Source organism: Nycticebus coucang, chromosome 12 (assembly GCF_027406575.1).
Source record: "Nycticebus coucang isolate mNycCou1 chromosome 12, mNycCou1.pri, whole genome shotgun sequence".
Classification (NCBI taxonomy): domain Eukaryota; kingdom Metazoa; phylum Chordata; class Mammalia; order Primates; family Lorisidae; genus Nycticebus; species Nycticebus coucang.
The window spans coordinates 9,209,780-9,232,878 of NC_069791.1; the positions used below are offsets into that span (position 1 = coordinate 9,209,780).

Consider the following 23,099-nt stretch of genomic DNA (forward strand, 5'->3'; position numbering starts at 1 on the left):
CTAAGGTGCCAGCCACATACACCTAAGCTGGGGGGTTCAAATCCAGCCCAGGCCCACCAAACAACAATGACGGCTGTAACAACAACAACAAAAATAGCCGAGCGCTGTGGCAGGTGCCTGTAGTCCCAGCTACTTGGGAGGCAGAGGCAGGAGAATCGCTTGAGCCAGGAGCTGGAGGTTGCTGTGAGCTGTGATGTCACAGCACTCTACCCAGGGCGACAGCTTGAGGCTCTGTCTCAAAAAATAAATAGGGCGGCGCCTCTGGCTCAGTCGGTAAGGCGCCAGCCCCATATACCGAGGGTGGCGGGTTCAAACCCGGCCCCGGCCAAACTGCAACCAAAAAATAGCCGGGCGTTGTGGCCGGCGCCTGTAGTTCGGGAGGCTGAGGCAAGAGAATCACCTAAGCCCAGGAGTTGGAGGTTGCTGTGAGCTGGGTGAGGCCACAGCACTCTACCGAGGGCCATAAAGTGAGACTCTGTCTCTACAATAAATAAATAAATAAATAAATAAAAGAGGCATCCAAGACCAGGTGTGATAACCCACACCTCTAATCTCAGCAGTTTGAGAAGCCAAGGTGGGAAGATCCTTGAGACCAGCCATTGGAGACCAGCCTAGGCAACGTAGTGAGAGCCTGCCTATACCAAAAGGGAACAAATAAAAAACAGGCATGGTGGCATGCACCTGTAGTCACAGCTACTCAGGAGGCCAAGGTGAGAGGATGTCTTGAAGCTGGGAGTTCAAGGCTGCAGTCAGGTATTATCTTGTCATTGAATTCCAGCCTGGGCAACAGACTGAGACCCTGACTCAAAAAAAAAAAAAAAAAAAAAAAAAGGAAGGGAAAGCAGGAGGGAGGGAAGGAGAAAGAAAGAAGAAAGGAAAAAGATGGCTCAACACCTGTAGCTCAGTGGCTAGGGTGCCAGTGATATTCAGCCGAGCTGGAGTTTGAACCCAGCCCAGGCCTGCCAAACAACTACAAAAAAAAAAAAAAAGATAGCCAGGTGTTGTAGCGGGCACCTGTAGTCCCAGCTACTTGGGAGGGTGAAGGAAGAGAATCACTTAGGCAATCAGGTCAGAAGTGGTGGCTCAGAGTGTTATCCTAGCACTCCTGGAGGCTGAGGTGGGAGGATCCCTTGAGCTCAGGAGTTTGAGACTACCTACGCAAGAGTGAGACCCCTCTCTATGAAAAACAGAAAAATCGGAGGTCGCAGTTTCCGCTGGCTGGTGGCTGAGCTCGTTCCCCCAACCTTGGTTGTGGGGTTGTTGTTGGCAGTGGGGTCGCAGCAATCATGGTTAACTTACTTATAATTGTGTGTGACCACTGGGTTCATATACCTGTCCCTGTGGGATTTGTCATTGGATGTTATCTAGACAGAAAGAATGATGAAAGGCTAACTGCCTTCCGGAACAAGAGTATGTTATTTAAAAGGGAATTGAGACCCAATGAAGAAGTTACCTGGAAGTAAAAACTGGCTGAATTACAGAATGTTCACATTTTAAAAGTTACAAAAGAAATAAAAACATGTTTATTATTAAAAAAAAAAAGAAAGAGGGCGGCGCCTGTGGCTCAGTCGGTAAGGCCCCGGCCCCATATACCGAGGGTGGCGGGTTCAAACCCGGCCCCGGCCAAACTGCAACCAAAAAAAATAGCCAGGCGTTGTGGCGGGCGCCTGTAGTCCCAGCTGCTCGGGAGGCTGAGGCAAGAGAATCACTTAAGCCCAGGAGTTGGAGGTTGCTGTGAGCTGTGTGAGGCCACGGCACTCTACCAAGGGCCATAAAGTGAGACTCTGTCTCTACAAAAAAAAAAAAGAAAGAAAAATAGAAAAATCAGTAGAACCACCTGTAGTTCTAGCAACTGGGGAGGCTGCAGCAAGAAGATTGCTTGAGGGCAGCACCTGTGGCTCAATGGGTAGGGCGCCGGCCCCATATACCGAGGATGATGGGTTCAAACTCAGCCCTGGCCAAATTGCGACAAAAATAGCCGAATGTTGTGGTGGCTGCCTGTAGTCCCAGCTACTTGGGAGGCTGAAGCAAGAGAATCACTTAAGCCCAAGAGATGGAGGTTGCTGTGAGCTGTGTGCTGCCATGGCACTCTTCTGAGGGCGATAAAGTGAGACTCTGTCTCTATAAAAAAAGATTGCTTGAGCCAGAACAGTTTGAGGTTGCTGTTGTGGGGGTCCTAAACTCTCCATCCCCTCTTTCCCCTTCTCCTCTCCTCCTTGGTGCAGACACCATCTTTGCCCAGGCGAATCTCTGTCCTCATTCATGAAACTTTACCTGAACCTCTCCTGGTCTTGTTACACCACAGAGACCCTTTCAGCTGTGAGATAGGCTGATGCCAGGACACTCAACTCAGGATGACAGAGTGAGATTCTGTCTCAAAGGAAACAAAAAAAGAGGGGAGGCACTGAACAATCATTTTACCCATCTTTTTCTATTCAAAAGTTTCAACTTTCACCCCAGAAACAAGGAAAACTACCAACTACTGAAAACCTAGGCACACGGGGGACTGCTGTCACAATTTGCAGAATAATGGGAAAGCACTAAAGGGAGGATCAAGAGATACAGTGGATGGAATTCATATAAGCCTGTATACCCCACCCTCAACTGTCATTTCCGAACTCCTCCTTCTGCTATGCCTTCACTCCTTGCTTGAAAGCAATAAATATTAGCAAAGTATTGAGGTTATAAAGTTGTTCTCCCTACCTCAACCTTGGGGAGGGGCCATGGTAACCACCCAGGAATAACTATGACACTGCACTTCTTTGCTTAACATTTTTTTTTTTTTTTTTTTTTTTTGTGGCAGATTTTGGCCGGGGCTGGGTTTGAACCCACCACCTCCAGCATATGGGGTGAGCACCCTACCCCTTTGAGCCTCAAGAGCTGCCCAACATTCTCTTACTTAAACAGTTGTAATTTCTCTAAACTCTGAGGTGGGCATCCAGGAAGGACACAAGAGTTACTGCAGGTCCTAAAGCCTGGGCTGCACCAGGACAAGTGATGTAAGGGCTGGGATACTAGTGGAGGAAGACAAATATGGAAACAAATACTGTGAAGACAAAAAGCAATTTTTTTTTTTTTTTTGTAGAGACAGAGTTTCATTTTATGGCCCTCAGTAGAGTGCCGTGGCATCACACAGCTCACAGCAACCTCCAACTCCTGGGCTTAAGTGATTCTCTTGCCTCAGCCTCCCAAGTAGCTGGGACTACAGGCGCCCGCCACAACGCCCGGCTATTTTTTTGTTGCAGTTTGGCCGGGGTCGAGTTTGAACTCGCCACCCTCAGTATATGGGGCCGTGCCCTACCCACTGAGCCACAGACGCTGCCCAAATTTTCCTTTTTTTTTTTTTTTTTGCAGTTTTTGGTCAGGGCCAGGTTTGAACCCACCACCTCCAATATATGGGGCTGGAGCCCTACTCCTTTGAGCTACAGGCGCCGCCCTTTTTTTTTTTTTCTAAGAGTCTTGCTTTGTCACCCGTGGTAGAGTGCCATAGCATTGTAGCTCACAGCAACCTCAAACACTTGGGCTTAAGTGATCCTCTTGCCTGAGCCTCCCGAGTAGCTGAGACTACAGGTGCACCTACCACAAAACCCAGCTATTGGGCAGTGCCTGTGGCTCAACGGAGTAAGGCGCCAGCCCCATATGCCAAAGGTGGTGGGTTCAAACCCAGCCCCAGCCAAAAAAAAAAAAACAGCTATTTTCTTAGAGACAGGGTCTTGCTCTTGCTCAGGCTGGTCTTGAATACCTGAGCTCAGGCAATCTACCCACCTCAGTCTCCCAGAGTGTTAAGATTATGGGTTTGAACCACCGTGCCCAGCCCATTTTTACTTTTACTGCTTACCATAACTTGATTAAAATAGTTTAGCTAATAAAAAAAGAAAAACTGAGGGAATTAAGAAAGAGTAGGGAGAACACTGGAGCTTGGATCTCCAAATTTTTTGGAGGTTTATGGATTACTATACAGAACCATGGTAGGGACCAGCAAAGAAGGAATAAAAACCTGTCTACTTTTGGACTTTCTCTACAGTTTAAGAAAATTAGGTAAGGATAGTTGAAATTTTCTATATAAGCAACGCAGCTCATTAGGGTAGGAAAAGACATCAAGATTTATTCTTTCAGGCTCAGCGCCTGTGGCTCAAGTGGCTAAGGCGCCAGCCACACACGCCTGAGCTGGTGGGTTTGAATCCAGCCTGGGCCCGCCAAACGACGACAGCTACAACCAAAAAAAAAATAGAAAGATTTATTCTTTCAGGCTGGATGCAGTGGCTCACACCTGTAATCCCAGCACTTGGGAGGCCAAGGCAGGTGGGTTGCCTGAGTTCACAGGTTCAAGACCAGCCTGAGCCAGAGCGAGACCATGTCTCTAAAACATAGCCAGGGGTTGTGTCATGCGTGCACGTGTAGTCCCAGCTAGTCCCAGTTACTTGGGAGGCTGAGGCAAGAGAATCGCTTAAGCCCAGGAATTTGAGGTTGCTATGAGCTATGACTCCATGGCACTCCACCAAGGGTGACAAAGTGAGACTGTCTCAAAAAAAAAAAAAAAAAAATTCTTTCAGTAACTTAGGCATTTGACCAGTAGAGCCCTGCTCTTGCACCATTTCAGACCCTTTGGATTGTGGAGCAGGCACAGATGAGAGAACTCAAAATTTTAATAGCATGCTGCCAGGATGGATATAAAGTTCCTATCCTTGCCTTAATTTAAGTTTTTGTGGGGAGGGAGACACTGATACACAACAAATAATTTAAAAACTGGAAGCGGAGTCTCAAGCTGTTGCCCTGGGTAGTAGAGTGCCATGGAATCCTAGCTCATATCAACCTCCCAACTCTTGGGCTCAAGCAATCCTCTTGCCTTGGTTGTAGAGACGGGATCTCACTTTTGCTCAGGCTGGTCTGGAACTCTCAAGCTATTTACCCACCTTAGCTTCCCAGAGTGCTAGGATTACAGATGTGAGCCAAAGCACAAATTTTTATTTTACTTTTTTTGAGACAGAGTTTCAATCTGTTGCCCAAGTTATCATTGCTCAGCCTAGCTCACAGTAACCTCAAACTCCTGGATTAAACCAATCATCCTGCCTCAGCCGTCCTAATAGCTGGGACTACAGGCTCCTACCATAACACCTGGCTAATTTTATTTTTTTTAGTAGGGATGGGGGAGACTCTTGTTCAGGCTGCTCTCAAACTCCTTTGCTCAGGGATCCTTCTTTTCTCAGCCTCCCCGAGTGCTTCAATTACAGGTGTGAGCCACTGTTGAAATCAAGCTCCTAAACATTACTCATTTTATGCTTTCCCAGCCTCCCCTAGTTCTTCAGTTGGTTGTTTCTGCAGTACTTTATAACTCTAATATAGTATTCATTACAATGCCCTCTAATTTATCCATTTACTTTTTTTTTTGAGACAAGAGTCTCACTTTGTCGCCCTTGGTAGAATGCCATGGAATCACACGTCACAGCAACCTCAAACTCTTGTTCTCAAGTTATTATCTTGCCTCAGCCTCCCAAGTAGCTGGGACTACAGACGCCCACCACAACACCCGGTTATTTTTAGGGATGTGGTCTCACTCTGGCTTAGGCTGCTCTTGAACTTGTCAGCTCAGGAAATCCACCTGCCGCAGCCTCCCAGAGTGCTAGGATTATAGGCGTGAGCCACTGCGCCAGGCCTACTTTTTTATCATACATGATTCCTAGACATTAATAACAAAATAGCTTTGAAGTATCAGGCACATAGTAGGGTGTTTAAATCACTGGGTCTGGGCGGCGCCTGTGGCTCAGTTGGTAAGGCGCCGGCCCCATATACCGAGGGTGGCGGGTTCAAACCCGGCCCCGGCCAAACTGCAAACAAAAAATAGCCGGGCGTTGTGGCGGGCGCCTGTAGTCCCAGCTACTCGGGAGGCTGAGGCAAGAGAATCGCTTAAGCCCGGAGTTGGAGGTTGCTGTGAGCTGTGTGAGGCCATGGCACTCTACCGAGGGCCATAAAGTGAGACTCTGTCTCTACAAAAAAAATAAAAATAAAAAAAAAAATAAATAAATCACTGGGTCTTCTCTTATTTTCCCCCAAATGGCATTCTATAGCCCATTTTACCTAGAAAAAGGAACATTTATTTTTATTTTGGGATAGAGTCTCACTATGTTGCCCTTGGTAGTGTCCTGGCATCACAGCTCACAGCAACCTCAAACTCTTGGGCTTAAGCGATTCTCTTGCCTCAGCCTCCCAAGTAGCTGGGGACTACAGGCACCCACCAAAATGCCTGTTTTTTTGTTGTTGTTGCAGTTGTCGTTGTTTAGCTGGCCCAGGCTGGGTCTGAACCCGCCATCCTTGGTGCATGTGGCTGATGCCCTAGCCACTGTGCTACAGGAGCCAAACCAGAAAAGGGAACATTTAAAAGGGCCCCGGTGGGGGTGGCGCCTGTGGCTCAGTCAGTAGGGCACCGGACCCATATACCGAGGGTGGCGGGTTCAAACCCGGCCCCGGCCAAACTGCAACAAAAAAATAGCCGGGCGTTGTGGCAGGCACCTGTGGTCCCAGCTACTCGAGAGGCTGAGGCAGGAGAATCGCCTGGGCCCTGGAGTTGGAGGTTGCTGTGAGCTGTGTGACGCCATGGCACTCTACCAAGGGCAATAAGGTGAGACTCTGTCTCTACAAAAAAAATAAAAATAAAAATAAAATAAAAGGGCCCCGGTGTTGTGGCTCACACCTATAATCCTAGCACTCTGGGAGGCCAAGAAGGGCGGATTGCTTGAGCTCACAAGTTGGAGACCAGCCTGAGCAAAAGTGAGACTCATCTCTACTAAAAACAGAAAAACTGGGGCGGCGCCTGTGGCTAAGTGAGCAGGGCGCTGGCCCCATATACCGAGGGTGGTGGGTTCAAACCCAGCCCTGGCCAAACTGCAACAAAAAAAAAATAGCCCGGTGTTGTGGCAGACGCCTGTAGTCCCAGCTACTCGGGAGGCTGAGGCAGGAGAATCGCCTAAGCCCAGGAGTTGGAGGTTGCTGTGAGTTGTGTGACGCCACGGCACTCTACCGAGGGCAATAAAGTGAAACTCTGTCTCAACAAAAAAAAAAAAAAAAAACTGAGGCGAGAGGATTGCTTGAGCCTGAGTTGGAGGTTCCTGTGAGCTATGACACCATGGCACTCTACCCGGGGCGATAGCTTGAGACTGTCTCAAAAAACAAAAATAAATTTCTGGTGAACTACTGAAAAATCAGGAATAGTCTCCCTTACTAATCCTATCTCTCCTTTCACCTATCCTATACTTTAGTTATCTTGCAAGTTGCTTAACAAAATGCTCAGCGCCTGTGGCTCAAGCGGCTAAGGCGCCAGTCACATACACCTGAGCTGGCGGGTTCAAATCTAGCCCCAGCGCGCTAAACAACGATGGTGACAACTAAAAAATAGCCAGGCGTTGTGGTAGGCGCCTGTAGTCCCAGCTACTTGGGAGGCTGAGGCAGGACAATCATTTGAGCCTAGGAGTTGAGAGGTTGCTGTGAGCTGTGATGCAGTCTACCCAGAGCTTGAGGCTCTGTCTCAAAAAAAAAAAAAAATCAAATGTCTGAATGTATTAGGTAACCTTCTCCTGGTTATGTCCCTTTTTTTTGGTAGAGACAGTCTCACTTTATTGCCCTCAGTAGAGTGCCGTGGCGTCACACAGCTCACAACATCAAACGCTTTTTTATCTTTCAGATATACATTTTAATACATTCAGGCTATATGTCTGTACAGGTATTTTCTCTTTAAATGTAAATAGTAGCCTGAATCTCTAAGGACTTTCCAAGTATTTTCTATACAAAGTCTTTTGCAAGACTGATTGATAAGGCCTTAAAGACAAAGGTTCTTGAATTTGCTTTTGTAGTAACATCTTAGCCTCATTTTCAGTATTTGCAAAATGGTATTTGTGATGTTTTGAAACTCGGGACCACATGGGGTTTATTCGGTCAGTGCCTTCAGGTTGACCGCAGGTACCTGGCCATGGAGGGCGGCCATGCTATTGTGGGGCTGGGTTCACTCCCTGGATTTTCAGGCTGGCGGGACTCAGGGCAGGGGGGCATGTGGGGCATCTGGGAGAGCAGTCCACTGGCAAGCTGAAGGGGCTCCAAGTCCACAGCTGTGTGTCTGCGGAGTCTGCACTGCAGGGATGTCCCCCTGGGAAGCCCTGCATCCACCCAGCCTCTGTCAACAAGGACCAGGCACCCGCAGCAAGGAGGGCTTGGGGCGGGCAGAATCCAATGTTCATAGAACAGAAAAGATGAATTAGAGAAGTTGAAACCAAGAAAGACCTTCCAAAGGGCAAGCTCTAAAGAAAACGTAGATAAGAGGAAGAGGAGAGATGGGGTGATAATGGGCATGCACTTGGCATGCGTGCAGTTGCCTGTCATGCTCTGTCTTCCATGCCTGGTCAGAAAAGTCAGCTCCCACACTACTGGGACTCCAAGGACAGTCAGGAGGTTTTCCCCTCCCCAGGCTGCGCACTCTTTGACATCATAGAGCTCGCTTCTTTGCAACATCAAACTCTTGGGCTCAAGTGATTCTCTTGCCTCAGCCTCCCAAGTAGCTGGGACTACAGGTGCCCACCCCAACACCTGTAGTGGGGTGGCTTGGGGCTTAGGCAATTCAGGCACCTGCCACAACACCCAGCAATTTTTTTGTTGCAATTTGGCTGGGGCCGGGTTTGAACCCGCCATCCTCGGTATATGCAGCCAGCACCCTACCTGACTGAACCACAGGGCCGCCCACAACTGGTCATGTCTTAATCTTATTCAATTGAAAAGCACCATAGGGGGCGGCGCCTGTGGCTCAGTCGGTAAGGCGCCGGCCCCATATGCCGGGGGTGGCGGGTTTGAACCCAGCCCCGGCCAAACTGCAACCAAAAAATAGCCGGGCGTTGTGGCGGGCGCCTGTAGTCCCAGCTGCTCAGGAGGCTGAGGCAAGAGAATCGCTTAAGCCCAGGAGTTGGAGGTTGCTGTGAGCTGTGTGAAGCCACGGCACTCTACCGAGGGCCATAAAGTGAGACTCTGTCTCTACAAAAAAAAAAAAAGAAAAGCACAATAGGGTGGCACCCGTGGCTCAGTGAGTAGGGCACCGGCCCCATATACCAAGGGTAGTGGGTTCAAACCCAGCCCCGGCCATTGTGGCAGGCGCCTGTAGTCCCAGCTACTCGGGAGGCTGAGGCAAGAGAATCACAGGAGTTGGAGGTTGCTGTGAGTTGTGTGACGCCATGGCACTCTACCCAGGGCCATAAAGTGAGACTCTGTCTCTACAAAGAAAAAAAAAGAAAAGGCACAGTAAATTATTTACCCATAGTAAACAGAGTTCACTGAGAATTGTAATACATTCTTTCATGAAGACCATGCAATTAAAAGAAAACTCTATTACCTTTTTTTTAAGAGTCTCACTGTTACCCTCAGTAGAGTGTTGTGCCATCATAGCTCACAGCAACCTCAAACTCTTGGGCTTAAGTGATTCTGTCTCCAGTCTCCCGAGTAGCTGGGAATACAGGTACCTACCACAACGCGTGGCTATTTTTAGAGACGGCCTCTAGCCCTTGCTCAGACTGGTCTCAAACTAGTGAGCTCAGGCAATCCACCCACCTCGGCCTCCGGAGTGCAAGGATTACATACAGGTCCCTAACTTCTTCCAACCCTGTAATTTATTGTTAAAGTATGTATCACTTTTTCTTTTTTTGAGACAGTCTCAGTCACCCTCAGTAGAGTGCGGTGACATCACAGCTCAGAACAACCTCAAACTTTTGGGCTCAAGCGATTCTCTTGCCTCAGCCTCCTGAGTAGCTGGGACTACGGGTGCCCACCACAACACCCCGCTATTTTTTAGAGACGGGGGTCTTGCTCTGGCTCAGGCTGGACTTAAACCTGTGAGCTTGGCAATCCACCACTTTGGCCTCTCAAATGCTGGGATCTACAGGCATGGGCCACCGTGCCCGGCCTCTATATCACTTTTTTTTTTAATTACTCTAAAAAATATTTTTTCAAGATAGGATCTTGATGGCTCGAGGCCATAGCTCAGTGAGTAGGCCACCGGCCGGGTACACCAAAGCTGGGGGGTTCGAGCCCTGGCCGGGCCTGCTAAAACAATGACAACCGCAACCAAAATATAGCTGGGCGTTGTAGCGGGCGCCTGTAGTCCCAGCTACTTGGGAGGCTGAGGCAAGAGAGGTTTGAGGTTGCTGTGAGCTGTGACGCTACGGCACTCTAAGGGCGACAGAGTGAGACTCTGTCTCAAACAAAAAACCCATGTCCCAGTAAGAACTGAAAGGCCATCGTTGGTCCACTCCTTGCCTTACTTCCATGTTTTTAACAATTTTCTTAACAAGGCCTCTTCTGACTCTCGCAGCCACAAGACTTTTCCTTTTGTACTCCCGTCACCGTACGTCTCTCTCCGGCCTATGTGCCTGGCACCCTGGCCGCTGAGCTACGGGCGCCCAGCCCAGTTCTAAAAATTTTTATCACTTTTCTTTCCTCTTGCCAAGGTGAGATTAGAAGAGCAAGTACTGTTTTGATTCTCTCGGTTACCATCCCCCTTAGACCCTAACCCATAGTGTCGCAACAAGCGGAGGCCCCAGAGATAATGGTGCGCGACAGACGGGGACCCCCCTCGCCGCACACACAACGGATGTGCCTGCAGACTCCGACTGTCCTGGCCTCCCCGTTCCCAGAAACCTGGACTCTCGCCTCAAATCTCCTAAGTCCCACACCCACAGCGGTAGTGTCTGAAATAGGGGCCAACGCTCCTACTCGGCTAAAGACCTCGCGTTTCCGCTGCCCCTAGGCAGGGTCTCCAACCTTCACAAAGATGGCGAGGTGTACCCAAGGTCCTCGACTCTAGCCCTTTCCCGCAAAGATCGCCAGCACCAGCTTTTCACACATTCGTGTGTTCTCCTCAGCAAGCTGGTTTGCTCCCACAAAAGCAACTAGTGCCCCATTTCGAGTCTCAAGGAAGCGACTCTGCCTCCCCCCCGCCGCCTCGGTCTCTCTCCCGCTGCCAACGCAGCCGTTCCTCAGGGAAAGGGCCCCCCGCGGGCGGTTACGGGCCAACGGTTTTCTAACGCGAGACCGGAGCGCGGGAGGACAGGCGGGAACAGGTAGGGACCGGCGGGGGAGGGGTAGCGAAAGGCGGGGCGGGCGCCCGGAAGGATCGCGAAGGAGCTGGGAGGCCCCGCCTTTTCCGTAGATATCTCTAGAAAGCCGCGCAGGAGCCTGAAAACAAAGACTGCGCACGCGCGGCGGCAGGGCCCGGGCATTTTGCTGCGTCACCAGCCGCCGCCCGGCCTCACCACCCCTCGCTCGCACGCACGCACGTTTATTCTCCGTCCTCGCGCCCCTTCTCCTGCACTTTCCTCTTCTCTCCGGCCGGAGGAGCAGCGCAGCGCGGTGCATTCTGGGACCCAGGTCGATCCCGCCGCCGTCGCCGTCTTCTGAGGGGAGCGAGAAGAGGCCGCGATCGGGGAGAAAACGCCCGAGTCGCCACCGGAGAGGAGTCGACTCCTTAGCAGCAGCCAGCAGAGAAGCCCGCCCACCTGCTCGCCGGTCCCCCTGCCCCGTTCACAATGTGAGTGCGACACCTCGCCGAAGGAAGGTCGCCCCTCAGTGAGGCCGAGGCCGTCCTCGGCTTTCGGCCCCCTCGGCGCTCTGGCACCAGGGGTGGCGGTCGCTCCCGCCTTGAATGGGAGGCCCGGGGTCCTTGTTCCGGTTACCGTTGGCGGGTGGAGAACATTTTAACTCTAGATGGCCGCTTCCAGCACCTCTAAACCGTTCTCAGCTCCCTCGTGCCGGAAATCTCACGTTCGCCGCCGGCGGGCGGCCCTGCTCTCGGCGGCTGAGCCCTGGGCCTTGAGCCCCGTGCGGGTACTCGGGAGGCGCGGACCCGCGTGGGTGGCCCCTCGGCTTCTCGGGCTTTCTGGTGCTGGGAGCAGGCCCCCCTAGGGCCAAGGACGCCTGTGCTGGTGCCACCGGCAGCCAGATGGAGCTCCTGCCAGGGTTCCACGCGGCCCGGAGCGGCGGCCACTGCTAGGCAACTGCGGGAGGCCCTGCCGTCACCACAACTAACTTCCTCCTTCTCTGCCCTGCCAGGCCACCCCCTAACTCCAGTCCCTTAGAAAGAGGAGAGGTGGCCACAAACTCGGCCGCTTCCCTGGTAGCGAGAGGAGGGACCGCCGAGCCGGTAGTGGTGCACGTGTCTAATAGGAAGGTACTTAGGGACACTCTTTGTGTCCTGCGTTCAACTTTAGGCAGTTTTCAAGATCTGGACCCGCTGCGGGAAGAAATACGCCTGTAATTACATTCCTCTCCTGACGAACTTACGTTTGTTTGTAGGCTGATTACTGCAGATTTTTAAAGACTGCTAGTTTTATTGTGATGAGGTAGTTTTAGTCCAGTAAGAATTCTTGACCCTGCCACTTCCAGGCCTTACCGTGCTTTTCAGGAAAAGCTTTGTTTTTGTGAGAAGCGCCAGTTAGTAGGGTTTGGAGATTTTGATTAGTAGTGGTGGTGTGTGTTTGTTCGGGGGTGCTTTTTGATACTTTATGCGACCTAAAATACAGATATGGAGAACATTTGAAGGGAAAGATTTTTTTATTCCTGTGGGAAGTAATACTTTCAAGGAATTACTTAACGATACCGACGTGAGTATGTGGGCTGGAAATCTACCAGTAAATGGATATGTAAGGGATACAATACCTCAGTCGGTGACAGGGAGCAAGCCTGCAGAAGCATGTATTAATATATAAGGAGATACATTAGGATTGGGAAAGGTCCCCACCAAAAAAAGATACCTAATAGGACATATTTTATTGACTTTTGCGACAGTCTCGTTCCGTCTCCCAGGCTGGAATGCTGTGGAATCTTGTAGCTTAACTGGATCTTTCCACCTCAGCCTCCTGGGTAGCTAAGGACTGCAGGGGCAGGACACTATGCCTGGCTAATCTTTGTAAAGACAGAGGTCCTGCTGTGTAGCACAGACTGTTCCCAAACTCCCTGGTTCAAGGAATTCTTTTGCCTCAGTATCCCAAAGTGCTGGCGTTACAGGTGTGCGCCGCCACCATGCTTGGAATAGTAGATTTTTTGAAAAAAGATTTACATCTCTATGAAAAACAAGATGCTTTTTGTCTTTTAAATCCTTTCTGAGGAACGGAGCAATGATTATCAGTCTTTTTTTTTTTTGGAGACATAGTCTCACTTTGTCACCTACTGTAGTGTGCTATAGCATCATATCTCACAGCAACCTCAGACTCTTGAGGAGTCAAGTGATCTTGCCTCAGCCTCTGGAGTAGCTGGACTACAGGGGCCTGCCAAAAAGCCGAGCTTTTCTTTCTTTTTTATTTTTTTTTTTCAAGAAATGGGGTCTCACTCTTGCTCACGCTGCTCTTGAACTCCTGAGCTCAAGCAATCCACCCTTCTTGGTCTCCGGAGTGCTAGGATTACAGACATGGGCCACCTCTCCCAGCCAAAATTAATCAGTCTTAAAATCCCTTTATTTTGGGTAGGGCGCCGGTCCCATATGCCGGAGGAGGCGGGTTCAAACCCAGCCCCGGCCAAAAACCAAAAAAAAAAAAAAAATCCCTTTATTTTGGAATCTGTAAGGAGGACATGAATTGCTAAATAAAGCATTATCAACTTTTTTTTTTTAATTTTTTTTTTGAGACAGTCTCAAGCTGTCCTGCTGCTTAGAGTGCAATGGCGTTATATCTCATAGCAACCTCAAACTCTTGGGCTTAAGCAATCCTCTTGCCTCAGCCTCCCAAGTAGCTGGGACTATAGGTGCCCGCCACAATTCAGAGCTATTTTTTTTTTTTTTTTTTTTTTTTTTTGTAGAGACAGAGTCTCACCTTATCCTCGGTAGAGTCCCGTGGCGTCACACAGCTCACAGCAACCTCCAAATCCTTGGGCTTAGGCGATTCTTTTGCCTCAGCCTCCCCAGTAGCTGGGACTACAGGCGCCCGCCACAACACCTGGCTATTTTTTGGTTGCAGTTTGGCCGGGGCTGGGTTTGAACCCGCCACCCTCGGCATATGGCTACCCTACCCGCTGAGCCACAGGCGCCGCCCCCAGCTATTTTTTGGTTATAGTTGTCGTTGTTTGGCAGGCCTGGGCTGGATTTGAACCCACTAGCTCTGGTATAGGTGGCTGGTGCCCTAGCTGCTTGAGCTACAGGCACTGAACCAGCACTATCAACTTTCAATATATTTGTAGCAAGTATCTTTTCAGGAAGAAATGCTATGTTTAAAATGGCTTGAAATAGGGCGGCGCCTGTGGCTCAATCGGTAAGGTGCCCGCCCCATATGCTGAGGGTGGCGGGTTCAAACCCGGCCCCGGCCAAACTGCAACCAAAACTGCAGCCGGGCGTTGTGGCGGGCGCCTGTAGTCCCAGCTGCTTGGGAGGCTGAGGCAAGAGAATCGCTTAAGCCCAGGAGTTGGAGGTTGCTGTGAGCTCTGTGAGGCCATGGCACTCTACCGAGGGCCATAAAGTGAAGCTCTGTCTCTACAAAAAATAAAATAAAATAAAATGGCTTGAAATAAAAATACTTTCTGGAGATTACACAAGATAGTTATTAAATGTAAGAAATGATTACGTTAGAGGGACTTTACCTAACAATTGCAATCAGTGTAACCTGGCTTATTGTACCCTCAATGAATCCCCAACAATAATAAAAAAAAAAAAAAAAAAGAAATGATTACGTTATATAAGTAGATTAAAAACTCAGATGAAAACTGTAGAAAGCACTCGGTTATTATAGGAGTACCACCTTCTAAACAAGTGGTCTGTTCTGAAGAGACTAGATGAATCTCATTCTCTCTCTTTTTTTTTCTTTTCTTTTTGGTGCAGTTTAGCTGGGGCTGGGTTTGAACCCACCACCCTCAGCACCCTACTCAGTAACCCACAGGTGCCACCTGAATCTCATTCTCTAATTTAAAGTGATCAGTATGTGCCATCATGTAAACTTCTGGGGGGCTGTTAACCACACTGATGACCTACATGAAATCACAAAATGAAGGCTCAGGCCCGTAGCACAGTGATTATGGCATCCGCCACATACACTGAGGCTGATGGGTTTGAACCTGGCCCAGGCCAGCTAGACAACAATGACAACTGCAGTAACAACAACAACAATAAAAATAGCCGGGCCTTGTGAGTTTGGGGGTTTTTGGGGTTTTTTGCTGTTTTTGCTGGGGCTGAGTTTGAACCCACCACCTCCAGCATATGGGGCCAGCACCCTACTCCTTTGAGCCACAAGGCGCATCCCAGTTTGGGGTTATTGTTGAGATATGACACCATAGCACTCTACTGAGGGCAACAAAACGAGACTGTGTCTCAAAAAAAGAAATTACAAATCAATGTTTTTGTTTTTATTTTTTTGGTAGAGACAGAGTCTCACTGTACTGCCCTCGGGTAGAGTGCCGTGGTGTCACACGGCTCACAGCAACCTCTAACGCTTGGGCTTACGCGATTCTCTTGCCTCAGCCTCCCGAGCAGCTGGGACTACAGGCGTCCGCCACAACGCTCCGCTATTTTTTTGTTGCAGTTTTGGCCGGGGCTGGATTTGAACCCGCCACCCTCGGCATATGGGGCCGGCGCCCTACAAATCAATATTATCAGTCAGTTATTTGCGGTGGAAGAAACCCTTAACGGGGGCTTGGCGCTTGTAGCTCAGTGGTTAGGGCACTGGGCTCGGTGGGTTTGAACCCAGCCCATGCCTGCTAAAAACAACAGTGACAACTGCAGCAAAAAATAACCTGGCATTGTGGCCGGCACCTGAAGTCGCAGCTACTTGGGAGGTTGAGGCAAGAGAATTGCTTAAGCCCAAGAGTTTGATGCTACATCACTCAGCCAAGGGGGACATAGTGAAACTCTTGTCTTTAAAAAAAAAAAAAAAAAAACATTTAATGGGTAATCCAGTCCTAGAAAGAATCCAACCAATTAGGGTTCCTTTTGTTGGTGTGTGTTACAAACTTTGGATGTGGAGAGAGACATATTTATGCTAGATGTCTTAAGGGCGGGGTGGCGGTGTTTTGTCATTTGAAAGCCCCTTACTAGAGATTTCCTAGTTAAATATCTTTTTTTCTTTTTTTTTTTTTTTTAATTTTTAAGTCATTGTCCATCTATTACCCAGGCTAGGGTGCCCTGGCATCTGCCCAACTCACAGCAACTTAAAACTGCTGGGGTCAAGCAGTCCTCCTGCCTTAGCCTCCCCAATAGCTAGGACTACAGGTGCCTGACAATGCCTGGCTAATTTTTTCTGTTTGTAGTAGAGACAGGGGTCTCACTCCCCTCCCCCCCCCCTTTCTTTTTGTGTGATAGAGTCTCACTTTGTTGCCCTCGGTAGAGTGTGGTGGTGTCATAGCTCACAGCAACCTCAAACTCTTGGGCTCTAGTGATTCTCTTGCCTTAGCCTTCTGAGTTGCTGGGACTACAGGCACCCACCATGATACCTAGCTATATTTAGAGAAGAGGTATCACTTTTGCTCAGGCTAGTCTCAAACTCCTAGCTCAAGCAATCCACCTGTCTCAGCAGATCTCAACACTCCTGCATTCAAGGAACCCACACAGACACCTCAGCCTCCCAGAGTGCTAAGGACCCAGATGTGAGCCACCATACTGGCCAGTATTTTCTTTAAAATACTGGAGCAGCTAATATAAAGCATGAAGTTTTGTTTACTTTTGGGATGTTTATTATAGTGCCTTATGCTTTGTATTTAAATTAATAAATTGTCCAGAAACATACAGTGACTATCTCTTGCTTTGATTATTAGTCTTTAGCCTTCAGAACAGATTGTCATAGCATTATGATTAATTTCTGTAAGTTAGAGGATATCTGATATGACCTTTGTTCAGTATTGATTCTTTTTTTTGAGGCAGTCTCACTTTGTTACCCTCAGTAGAGTGCTGTTGGGGGGCATCACAGCTCACAGCAACCTCTAACTATTAGGCTTAAGCGATTCTCTTGCCTCAGCCTCCCAAGTAGCTGGGACTACAGGCGTCTGCCACAACGTTCAGCTACTTTTTGGTTGTAGTTGTCGTTTGGCAGGCTGGGGTGGGTTTGAACCCACCAGCTCTTGTGTTTGTGGCTGGTTCCCTAGTCCTCTGACTATGTCTACCCTTGGTAGAGTGCTATGGCATCACAGCTCACAGCAACCTCAGACTCTTGGGCTTAAGTGATTCTCTTGCCTCAGCTTCCCAAGTAGTTTGGGAATACAGGTGCCCGCCACAATGGCCAGCTATTTTTGTTTTCCAGTTGTCATTGTTTGGCAGGCTCAGGCTGGGTTTGAACCCACCAGCTTCGGTGTATGTGGCTGGTGCCCTAGCCACTGAGCTATAGGTGCCAAGCCTTGGTAAAAATGGTCATTCAGGGTGGTACCTATGGCTCAAGGAGTAGGGTGCCGGCCCCATATATTGGGGATGGCGGGTTCATATGCGGCCCCAGCCAAAAGTTGTAGTTTTTTTTTTTTTTTTTAATGGTAATTCACAAACCATTAATTAGGATGATAAAAAGGGTGTTGAGAACAAAATTGGAACCCAGGATTTCCTGCAGAAGGTTTATATTTTCTACTGCAAAAAGGAAAGAAAGTTAACTTTCCAGGTGGTACGTTTTTATTTTTTTTTTAGAGACAGAGTCACTTTATCACCCTCAGTAGAGTGCCGTGGCGTCACACAGCTCACAGCAACCTCCAACTCCTAGGCCCAGGCGATTCTCTTGCCTCAGCCTCCCAAGTAGCGGGGAACACAGGCGCCCGCCACAAAGCCCAGCTTTTTTTTGTTGTTGTTGCAGTTTGGCGAGGGCCAGGTTTGAACCCGCTACCCTCCGTATATGAGGCCGTTGTCTTACCCACTGAGCCACAGGTACTGCCCTCCAGGTAGTACTTTTATTGCTAAGTAAATAACTATGTAGTTCAGGTTTATTATATAATCTAAACTGCTGTGATGACTAGCCTGTGCCATACTTGATCTGTGGTAATGGAGCCCTCAGGGGCTAAAAATGTGTGTATGGATGGGTCAATGAAAGATTGACAGTTGACCTTGTGTATCTTACTTGTATGAGGAAAAATTCCTTGTCTGCTTTGGGGGTGTTAAAAGGAAGTATCATGAAAGTGAGAAAGGTATGGAGTTGCTTGGAATAAAAGCACTGATCCCTGGGGGGATTATTACTTGGAACAGCTTTCTCTTTTATAGCACTTTTTTTTTTTTTTGTGGAGACAGAGTCTCACTTTACGGCCCTCGGTAGAGTGCCGTGGCCTCACACAGCTCACAGCAACCTCCAACTCCTGGGCTTACATGATTCTCTTGCCTCAGCCCCCCGAGCAGCTGGGACTACAGGCGCCCGCCACAACACCCGGCTATTTTTTTGTTGCAGTTTGGCCGGAGCTGGGTTTGAACCCGCCACCCTCAGCATATGGGGCCGGTGCCCTACTCACTGAGCCACAGGCGCCACCCTCACCTTGGCCTCCTAGAGTGCTGGGATTACAGGCATGAGCCACTTACCCAGCCAAGATTTTTATTTTTTAATCACAGCAACCACATGAGAAATCTAGCTTTGAGAAGAAACTTAAAGGAGAGGGATGTAGTACCATTAATGTTGAAACTGAACCATTTCAGAGTACTAGTTTGGTGCTATTGATGAATTCTGCAATGTAAACCCTGGTGCACTGTGGTGCATGACTTGGAAACCAAAGGACTAGAAGGTTTATTCAAATAACCTTTCCTTATATATAGTACTACAACTAATGTACAGGAGATCTGAAACTTTTTATTTTTTATTTATTTATTTTTTTAATTTCTTTTTTTTTTTTTTTTTTTTTTTTTTTGGTAGAGAGAGAGTCTCACTGTACCACCCTCGGGTAGAGTGCCGTGGCGTCACACGGCTCACAGCAACCTCTTAACTCTTGGGCTTACGCGATTCTCTTGCCTCAGCCTCCTGAGTAGCTGGGACTACAGGCGCCCGCCACAACGCCCGGCTATTTTTTGGTTGCAGTTTGGCCGGGGCTGGGTTTGAACCTGCCACCCTCGGCATATGGGGCTGGCGCCCTACTCACTGAGCCACAGGCGCCGCCCGAGATCTGAAACTTTTTGGACTACATTTCACTTGAATGTAAACAGGTGTATTTGTCTATTTTGTTGGCTAATTTATTTGGAACAAATTCTGGTATGGCCAGTAAATACTTAATGAATAAGATACAAACTAAATTTATTTTAGCTATGATACTTGGTTACATGTATTGCTTGACAGTTAGGGTTGGGACTAACTAGGGTCTCCTGCTGTTGGTCCTATTTTCTCTTATAACACATCTTTGGTCAAATTCAGTAGTATTAGTTTCGGTGCCCATAGCTCAGTGATTAGGGCGCCTGCCACATACACCGAAACTGGCATCTTCAAACCCCAGGCTTGCTAAACAACAATGACAACTACAAGCACAACAGCAAAAAATAGTCAGGCATTGTGGCGGACACCTGTAGTCCCAGCTACTTGGGAGGCTGAGGCAAGAGAATTGGTTAAGCCCAAGTGTTTGAGGTTGCTGTGAGCTGTGATGCTACAGCACTCTACCAAGGGCAACATAATAAGACTCTTATCTCAGAAAAAAAAACATTCAGTAGTATTCATATTTATACAGAATGGAGAGTAGATTAGTGGTCAGTACTGAAAAGAGAAAAGTTTGTGAAAAACCCAGGTGAGTTGATTCATGCCTATAATCCTTGAATTCTCAGAGTTCCAAACTAGCCTGAGCCGAGAGCAAGATCCTGTTTCTATTAAAAATGGAAAAAGCCATGCATTGTGGCTCAGTTGATGGGGAGGCTGAGGCAAGAGAATCGCTTGGATCCAGTTTGAGGTTGCTGTGAGGCAGGTTGACCACCACACTTTAGCTTGGGCAACAGAGTGGTACTTTGTCTCAGGGAAAAGTTTCTGAGATAGCCATCTATAAATCCAGTCTCTGATTTTATTTATATTATACTGATTTAAATCTTTACTACATTCTGGAAAAGAAGTACCACCAAGTCAGTATATACCCTTAAAGTATGTTTTTGTTGTTGAGACAGAGTCCCACCCTGTACTATACCCTGAGCAGATTGCAGTGGCATCATAGCTTACTGCAACCATAGACTTGGGCATCCCACTGCCTCAGCCTCTGGAAGTTGCTGGGATTATAGGCGTTCCCCACTGCACCTGGCTGGGTTTTTTTTTTCTTTCTTCCTTTTTTTTTTTTTTGTAGTTTGGCTGGGGCTGGGTTCAAACCCACCACTTTTTGGGACATAGTTTGTTACATGTATTGCTTGTTTTTCTTTTTTGTTTGGTTTTTTTTTTTTTTTTTGAGAGACTCTCACTATGTTGCCCTCAGTAGAGTGCCATGTCTTCACAATTCACAGCAACCTCAAACTCTTGGGTCAAGTGATTCTCTTGCCTCAGCCTCCCAAGTACCTGGGACTACAGGTGCCCGCCCCAATGCCCAGCTATTTTTAGAGATGAGGTCTCACTCTAGTCTGTGCTGGTCTCGAACCTGTGAGCTCATGCAGTCCACTTGCCTCGGCCTCCCAAGTGCTGGGATTACAGGCATGAGCCACCTCGTGTGACCCACAAAAACTGACTTTTAAAGAAGCCATTCAGATTCAATACTACCATAAGAGAAAAATAATAAAGACAGCAAGGAGGAAATAATACCAGAATATATAGAGTGCAGAATTCTGTATAATTTTATGTGAAGAGCATAATATATCATAGAATTCTGTTATATCCAGCACGCTTTGTATTTATCTATTATTCCTTTTTGTCAGTATGCCACTTCTGTTAAGTTTTTTTGCCCTGAAGACTTAACAAAGTTCTAAAGTGATGATGGCTGTATAGCTGAAATAATGCAGTTTTCGGGGCGGCGCCTGTGGCTCAGTGAGCAGGGCGCCGACCCCATATACTGAGGGTGGCGTGTTCAAACCCAGCCCCGGCCAAACTGCAACAAAAAAATATAGCCGGGTGTTGTGGCGGGCACCTGTAGTCCCAGCTACTCGGGAGGCTGAGGCAGGAGAATCGCTTAAGCCCAGGAGTTGGAGGTTGCTGTGGGCTGTGTGATGCCACGGCACTCTACCAAGGGCAATAAAGTGAAACTGTCTCTACAAAAAAAAAAAAAAGAAATTAATGCAGTTTTCTAATTGTACAGTTACATAATAATTGTAAACTCCCCAAATTATGTAAAAGACTTTGAGTGTTTCCGTTTTCTTTGTTTGTTTGAGACAGTTTTAAACTGTCACCCTCAGTAGAGTGCCTTGGCATCATAGCTCACAGCAGCCTCCAATTCTTGGGCTCAAGCGATCCTCTTCTTTCTCTATTTTATTTAGTAGAGACGGGATCTTGGTTTTGCTAAGGTTGGTGGTCTCAAACTTGTGAGCACAAGCTATCCACTTGCCTCTGCCTCCCACAGTGCTGGGATTACAGGCTTCAGCCACCACATGTGGCTATTGTTTCAATTTTCTAATAAAATGTTTTGCACATAGTACGCTATTGAAATAATTAACCATAACTGGGGTATTTTTCTTTTTTTTTTTTTTTTTTTAATTTTTTGAGACAGACCCTCAAGCTGTCATCCTAGGTAGAGTACTGTGACATCACAGCTCACAGCAACCTCCAACTCCTGGGCTCAAGCGATTCTCCTGCGCCCGCCACAACACCCGGCTGTTTTTTGGTTGCAGCCATCATTATTGTTTGGCGGGCACGGGCTGGATTTGAACCCGCCAGCTCAAGTGTATGTGGCTGGCACCTCAGCCGTTTGAGCCACAGGCGCCGAGCCAACTGGGGCATTTTCTTAGCAAATTATTTCTTTCTAGTTTTCCTGGAGCATTCATTTTTTTTTTTTTTTTTGTAGAGACAGAGTCTCACTTTATGGCCCTCGGTAGAATGCTGTGGTCTCACACAGCTCACAGCAACCTCCAACTCCTGGGCTTAAGCAATTCTCTTGCCTCAGCCTCCCGAGTAGTTGGGACTACAGGCGCCCGCCACAGCGCCCAGCTATTTTTTGGTTGCAGTTTGGCCGGGGCCGGGTTTGAACCCGCCACCCTCGGTATATGGGGCCGGCGCCTTACCAACTGAGCCACAGGCGCCGCCCACCTGGAGCATTCATTCAAAAATTTTTTTTTTTTGTAGAGACAGAGTTTCACTGAACCCCCCTCGGGTAGAGTGCCATGATGTCACACGGCTCACAGTAACCTCTAACTCTTGGGCTCACACGATTGTCTTGCCTCAGTCTCCCAAGCAGCTGGGACTACAGGCGCCTGCTACAACACCCAGCTGTTTTTTTGTTGCAGTTTGTGGGGGCTGGGTTTGAACCCGCCACCCTCGGCATATGGGGCCCGTGCCCTACTCACTGAGCCACAGGCGCCGCCCTATTTTTTTAATTTTTTATTTATTTTCTGAGACAGAGTCTCACTATGTTGCCCGCTGTAGAGCACTGTGGCATTACAGCTCACAGCAACCTCAAACTCCTGGGCTGAAATGAATCTCCTCCCTCAACTTCCCAAGTAGCTGGGACTACAGGCACCTACCACATCGCCTGGCTATTTTTTGTTGCAGTGTCATTGAAGTGAAACTGCTTGCAATTGTCAATACATTAGAATTAGTATCCAACAGGTACTAGCATATAAAAATCTGTGGTATTTGGTCTCTGCCCTTTTAGGGCTAAGAGACATTCTAGAACTACAGAGAATTTTAGATTAAGTTGTAAATGTTGAATTGTTGTATATAGGCAGTCCCAAATTAACAAATATTCAACTGGTGTGTAACTCATACTTTAAGAATAGAGGCTGTAGGGCGGCCCCTGTGGCTCAGTTGGTAAGGCGCCGGCCCCATATACCGAGGGTGGTGGGTTCAAACCTGGCCCCGGCTGAATTGCAACCAAAAAAATAGCCAGGCGTTGTGGCGGGCGCCTGTAGTCCCAGCTACTCGGGAGACTGAGGCAAGAGAATCACTTAAGCCCAGGAGTTGGAGGTTGCTGTGAGCTGTGTGATGCCACGGCACTCTACCCAGGGCCATAAAGTGAGACTCTGTCTCTGCAAAAAAAAAAAAAAAAGAGGCTGTAACAGCTGGGCATTGTGGCAGGCACCTGTAGTCCCAGCTTCTCGGGAGGCT

At 48.3% G+C, this 23,099-nt stretch overlaps 2 protein-coding genes across 3 annotated transcripts in view; both read left to right on the forward strand.

The window, feature by feature from the left end:
• Nucleotides 1-1,242: 1,242 nt before the first annotated feature.
• LOC128562546 (NADH dehydrogenase [ubiquinone] 1 beta subcomplex subunit 1-like) lies at nt 1,243-1,520 on the forward strand. Its single transcript, XM_053557599.1, has one exon. The coding sequence runs from the start codon at nt 1,287-1,289 to the stop codon at nt 1,461-1,463; it is 177 nt and encodes a 58-aa protein (XP_053413574.1). The 5' UTR covers nt 1,243-1,286; the 3' UTR covers nt 1,464-1,520.
• Nucleotides 1,521-11,150: 9,630 nt separating this feature from the next.
• Nucleotides 11,151-23,099, forward strand: part of PTGES3 (prostaglandin E synthase 3) — a 29,694-nt gene continuing 17,745 nt past the window's right edge. For both annotated transcript variants that reach the window (XM_053557596.1, XM_053557598.1), the window contains exon 1: nt 11,151-11,554. In XM_053557596.1, the coding sequence (XP_053413571.1) occupies nt 11,553-11,554 (2 nt within the window). In that variant the 5' untranslated portion in view covers nt 11,151-11,552. The remainder of the gene's footprint in view (nt 11,555-23,099) is intronic.

Excerpts from the sequence above, each read along its gene's own strand:
- LOC128562546 (XM_053557599.1), top strand. The coding sequence starts at position 1,287 with ATGGTTAACTTACTTATAATTGTGTGTGACCACTGGGTTCATATACCT.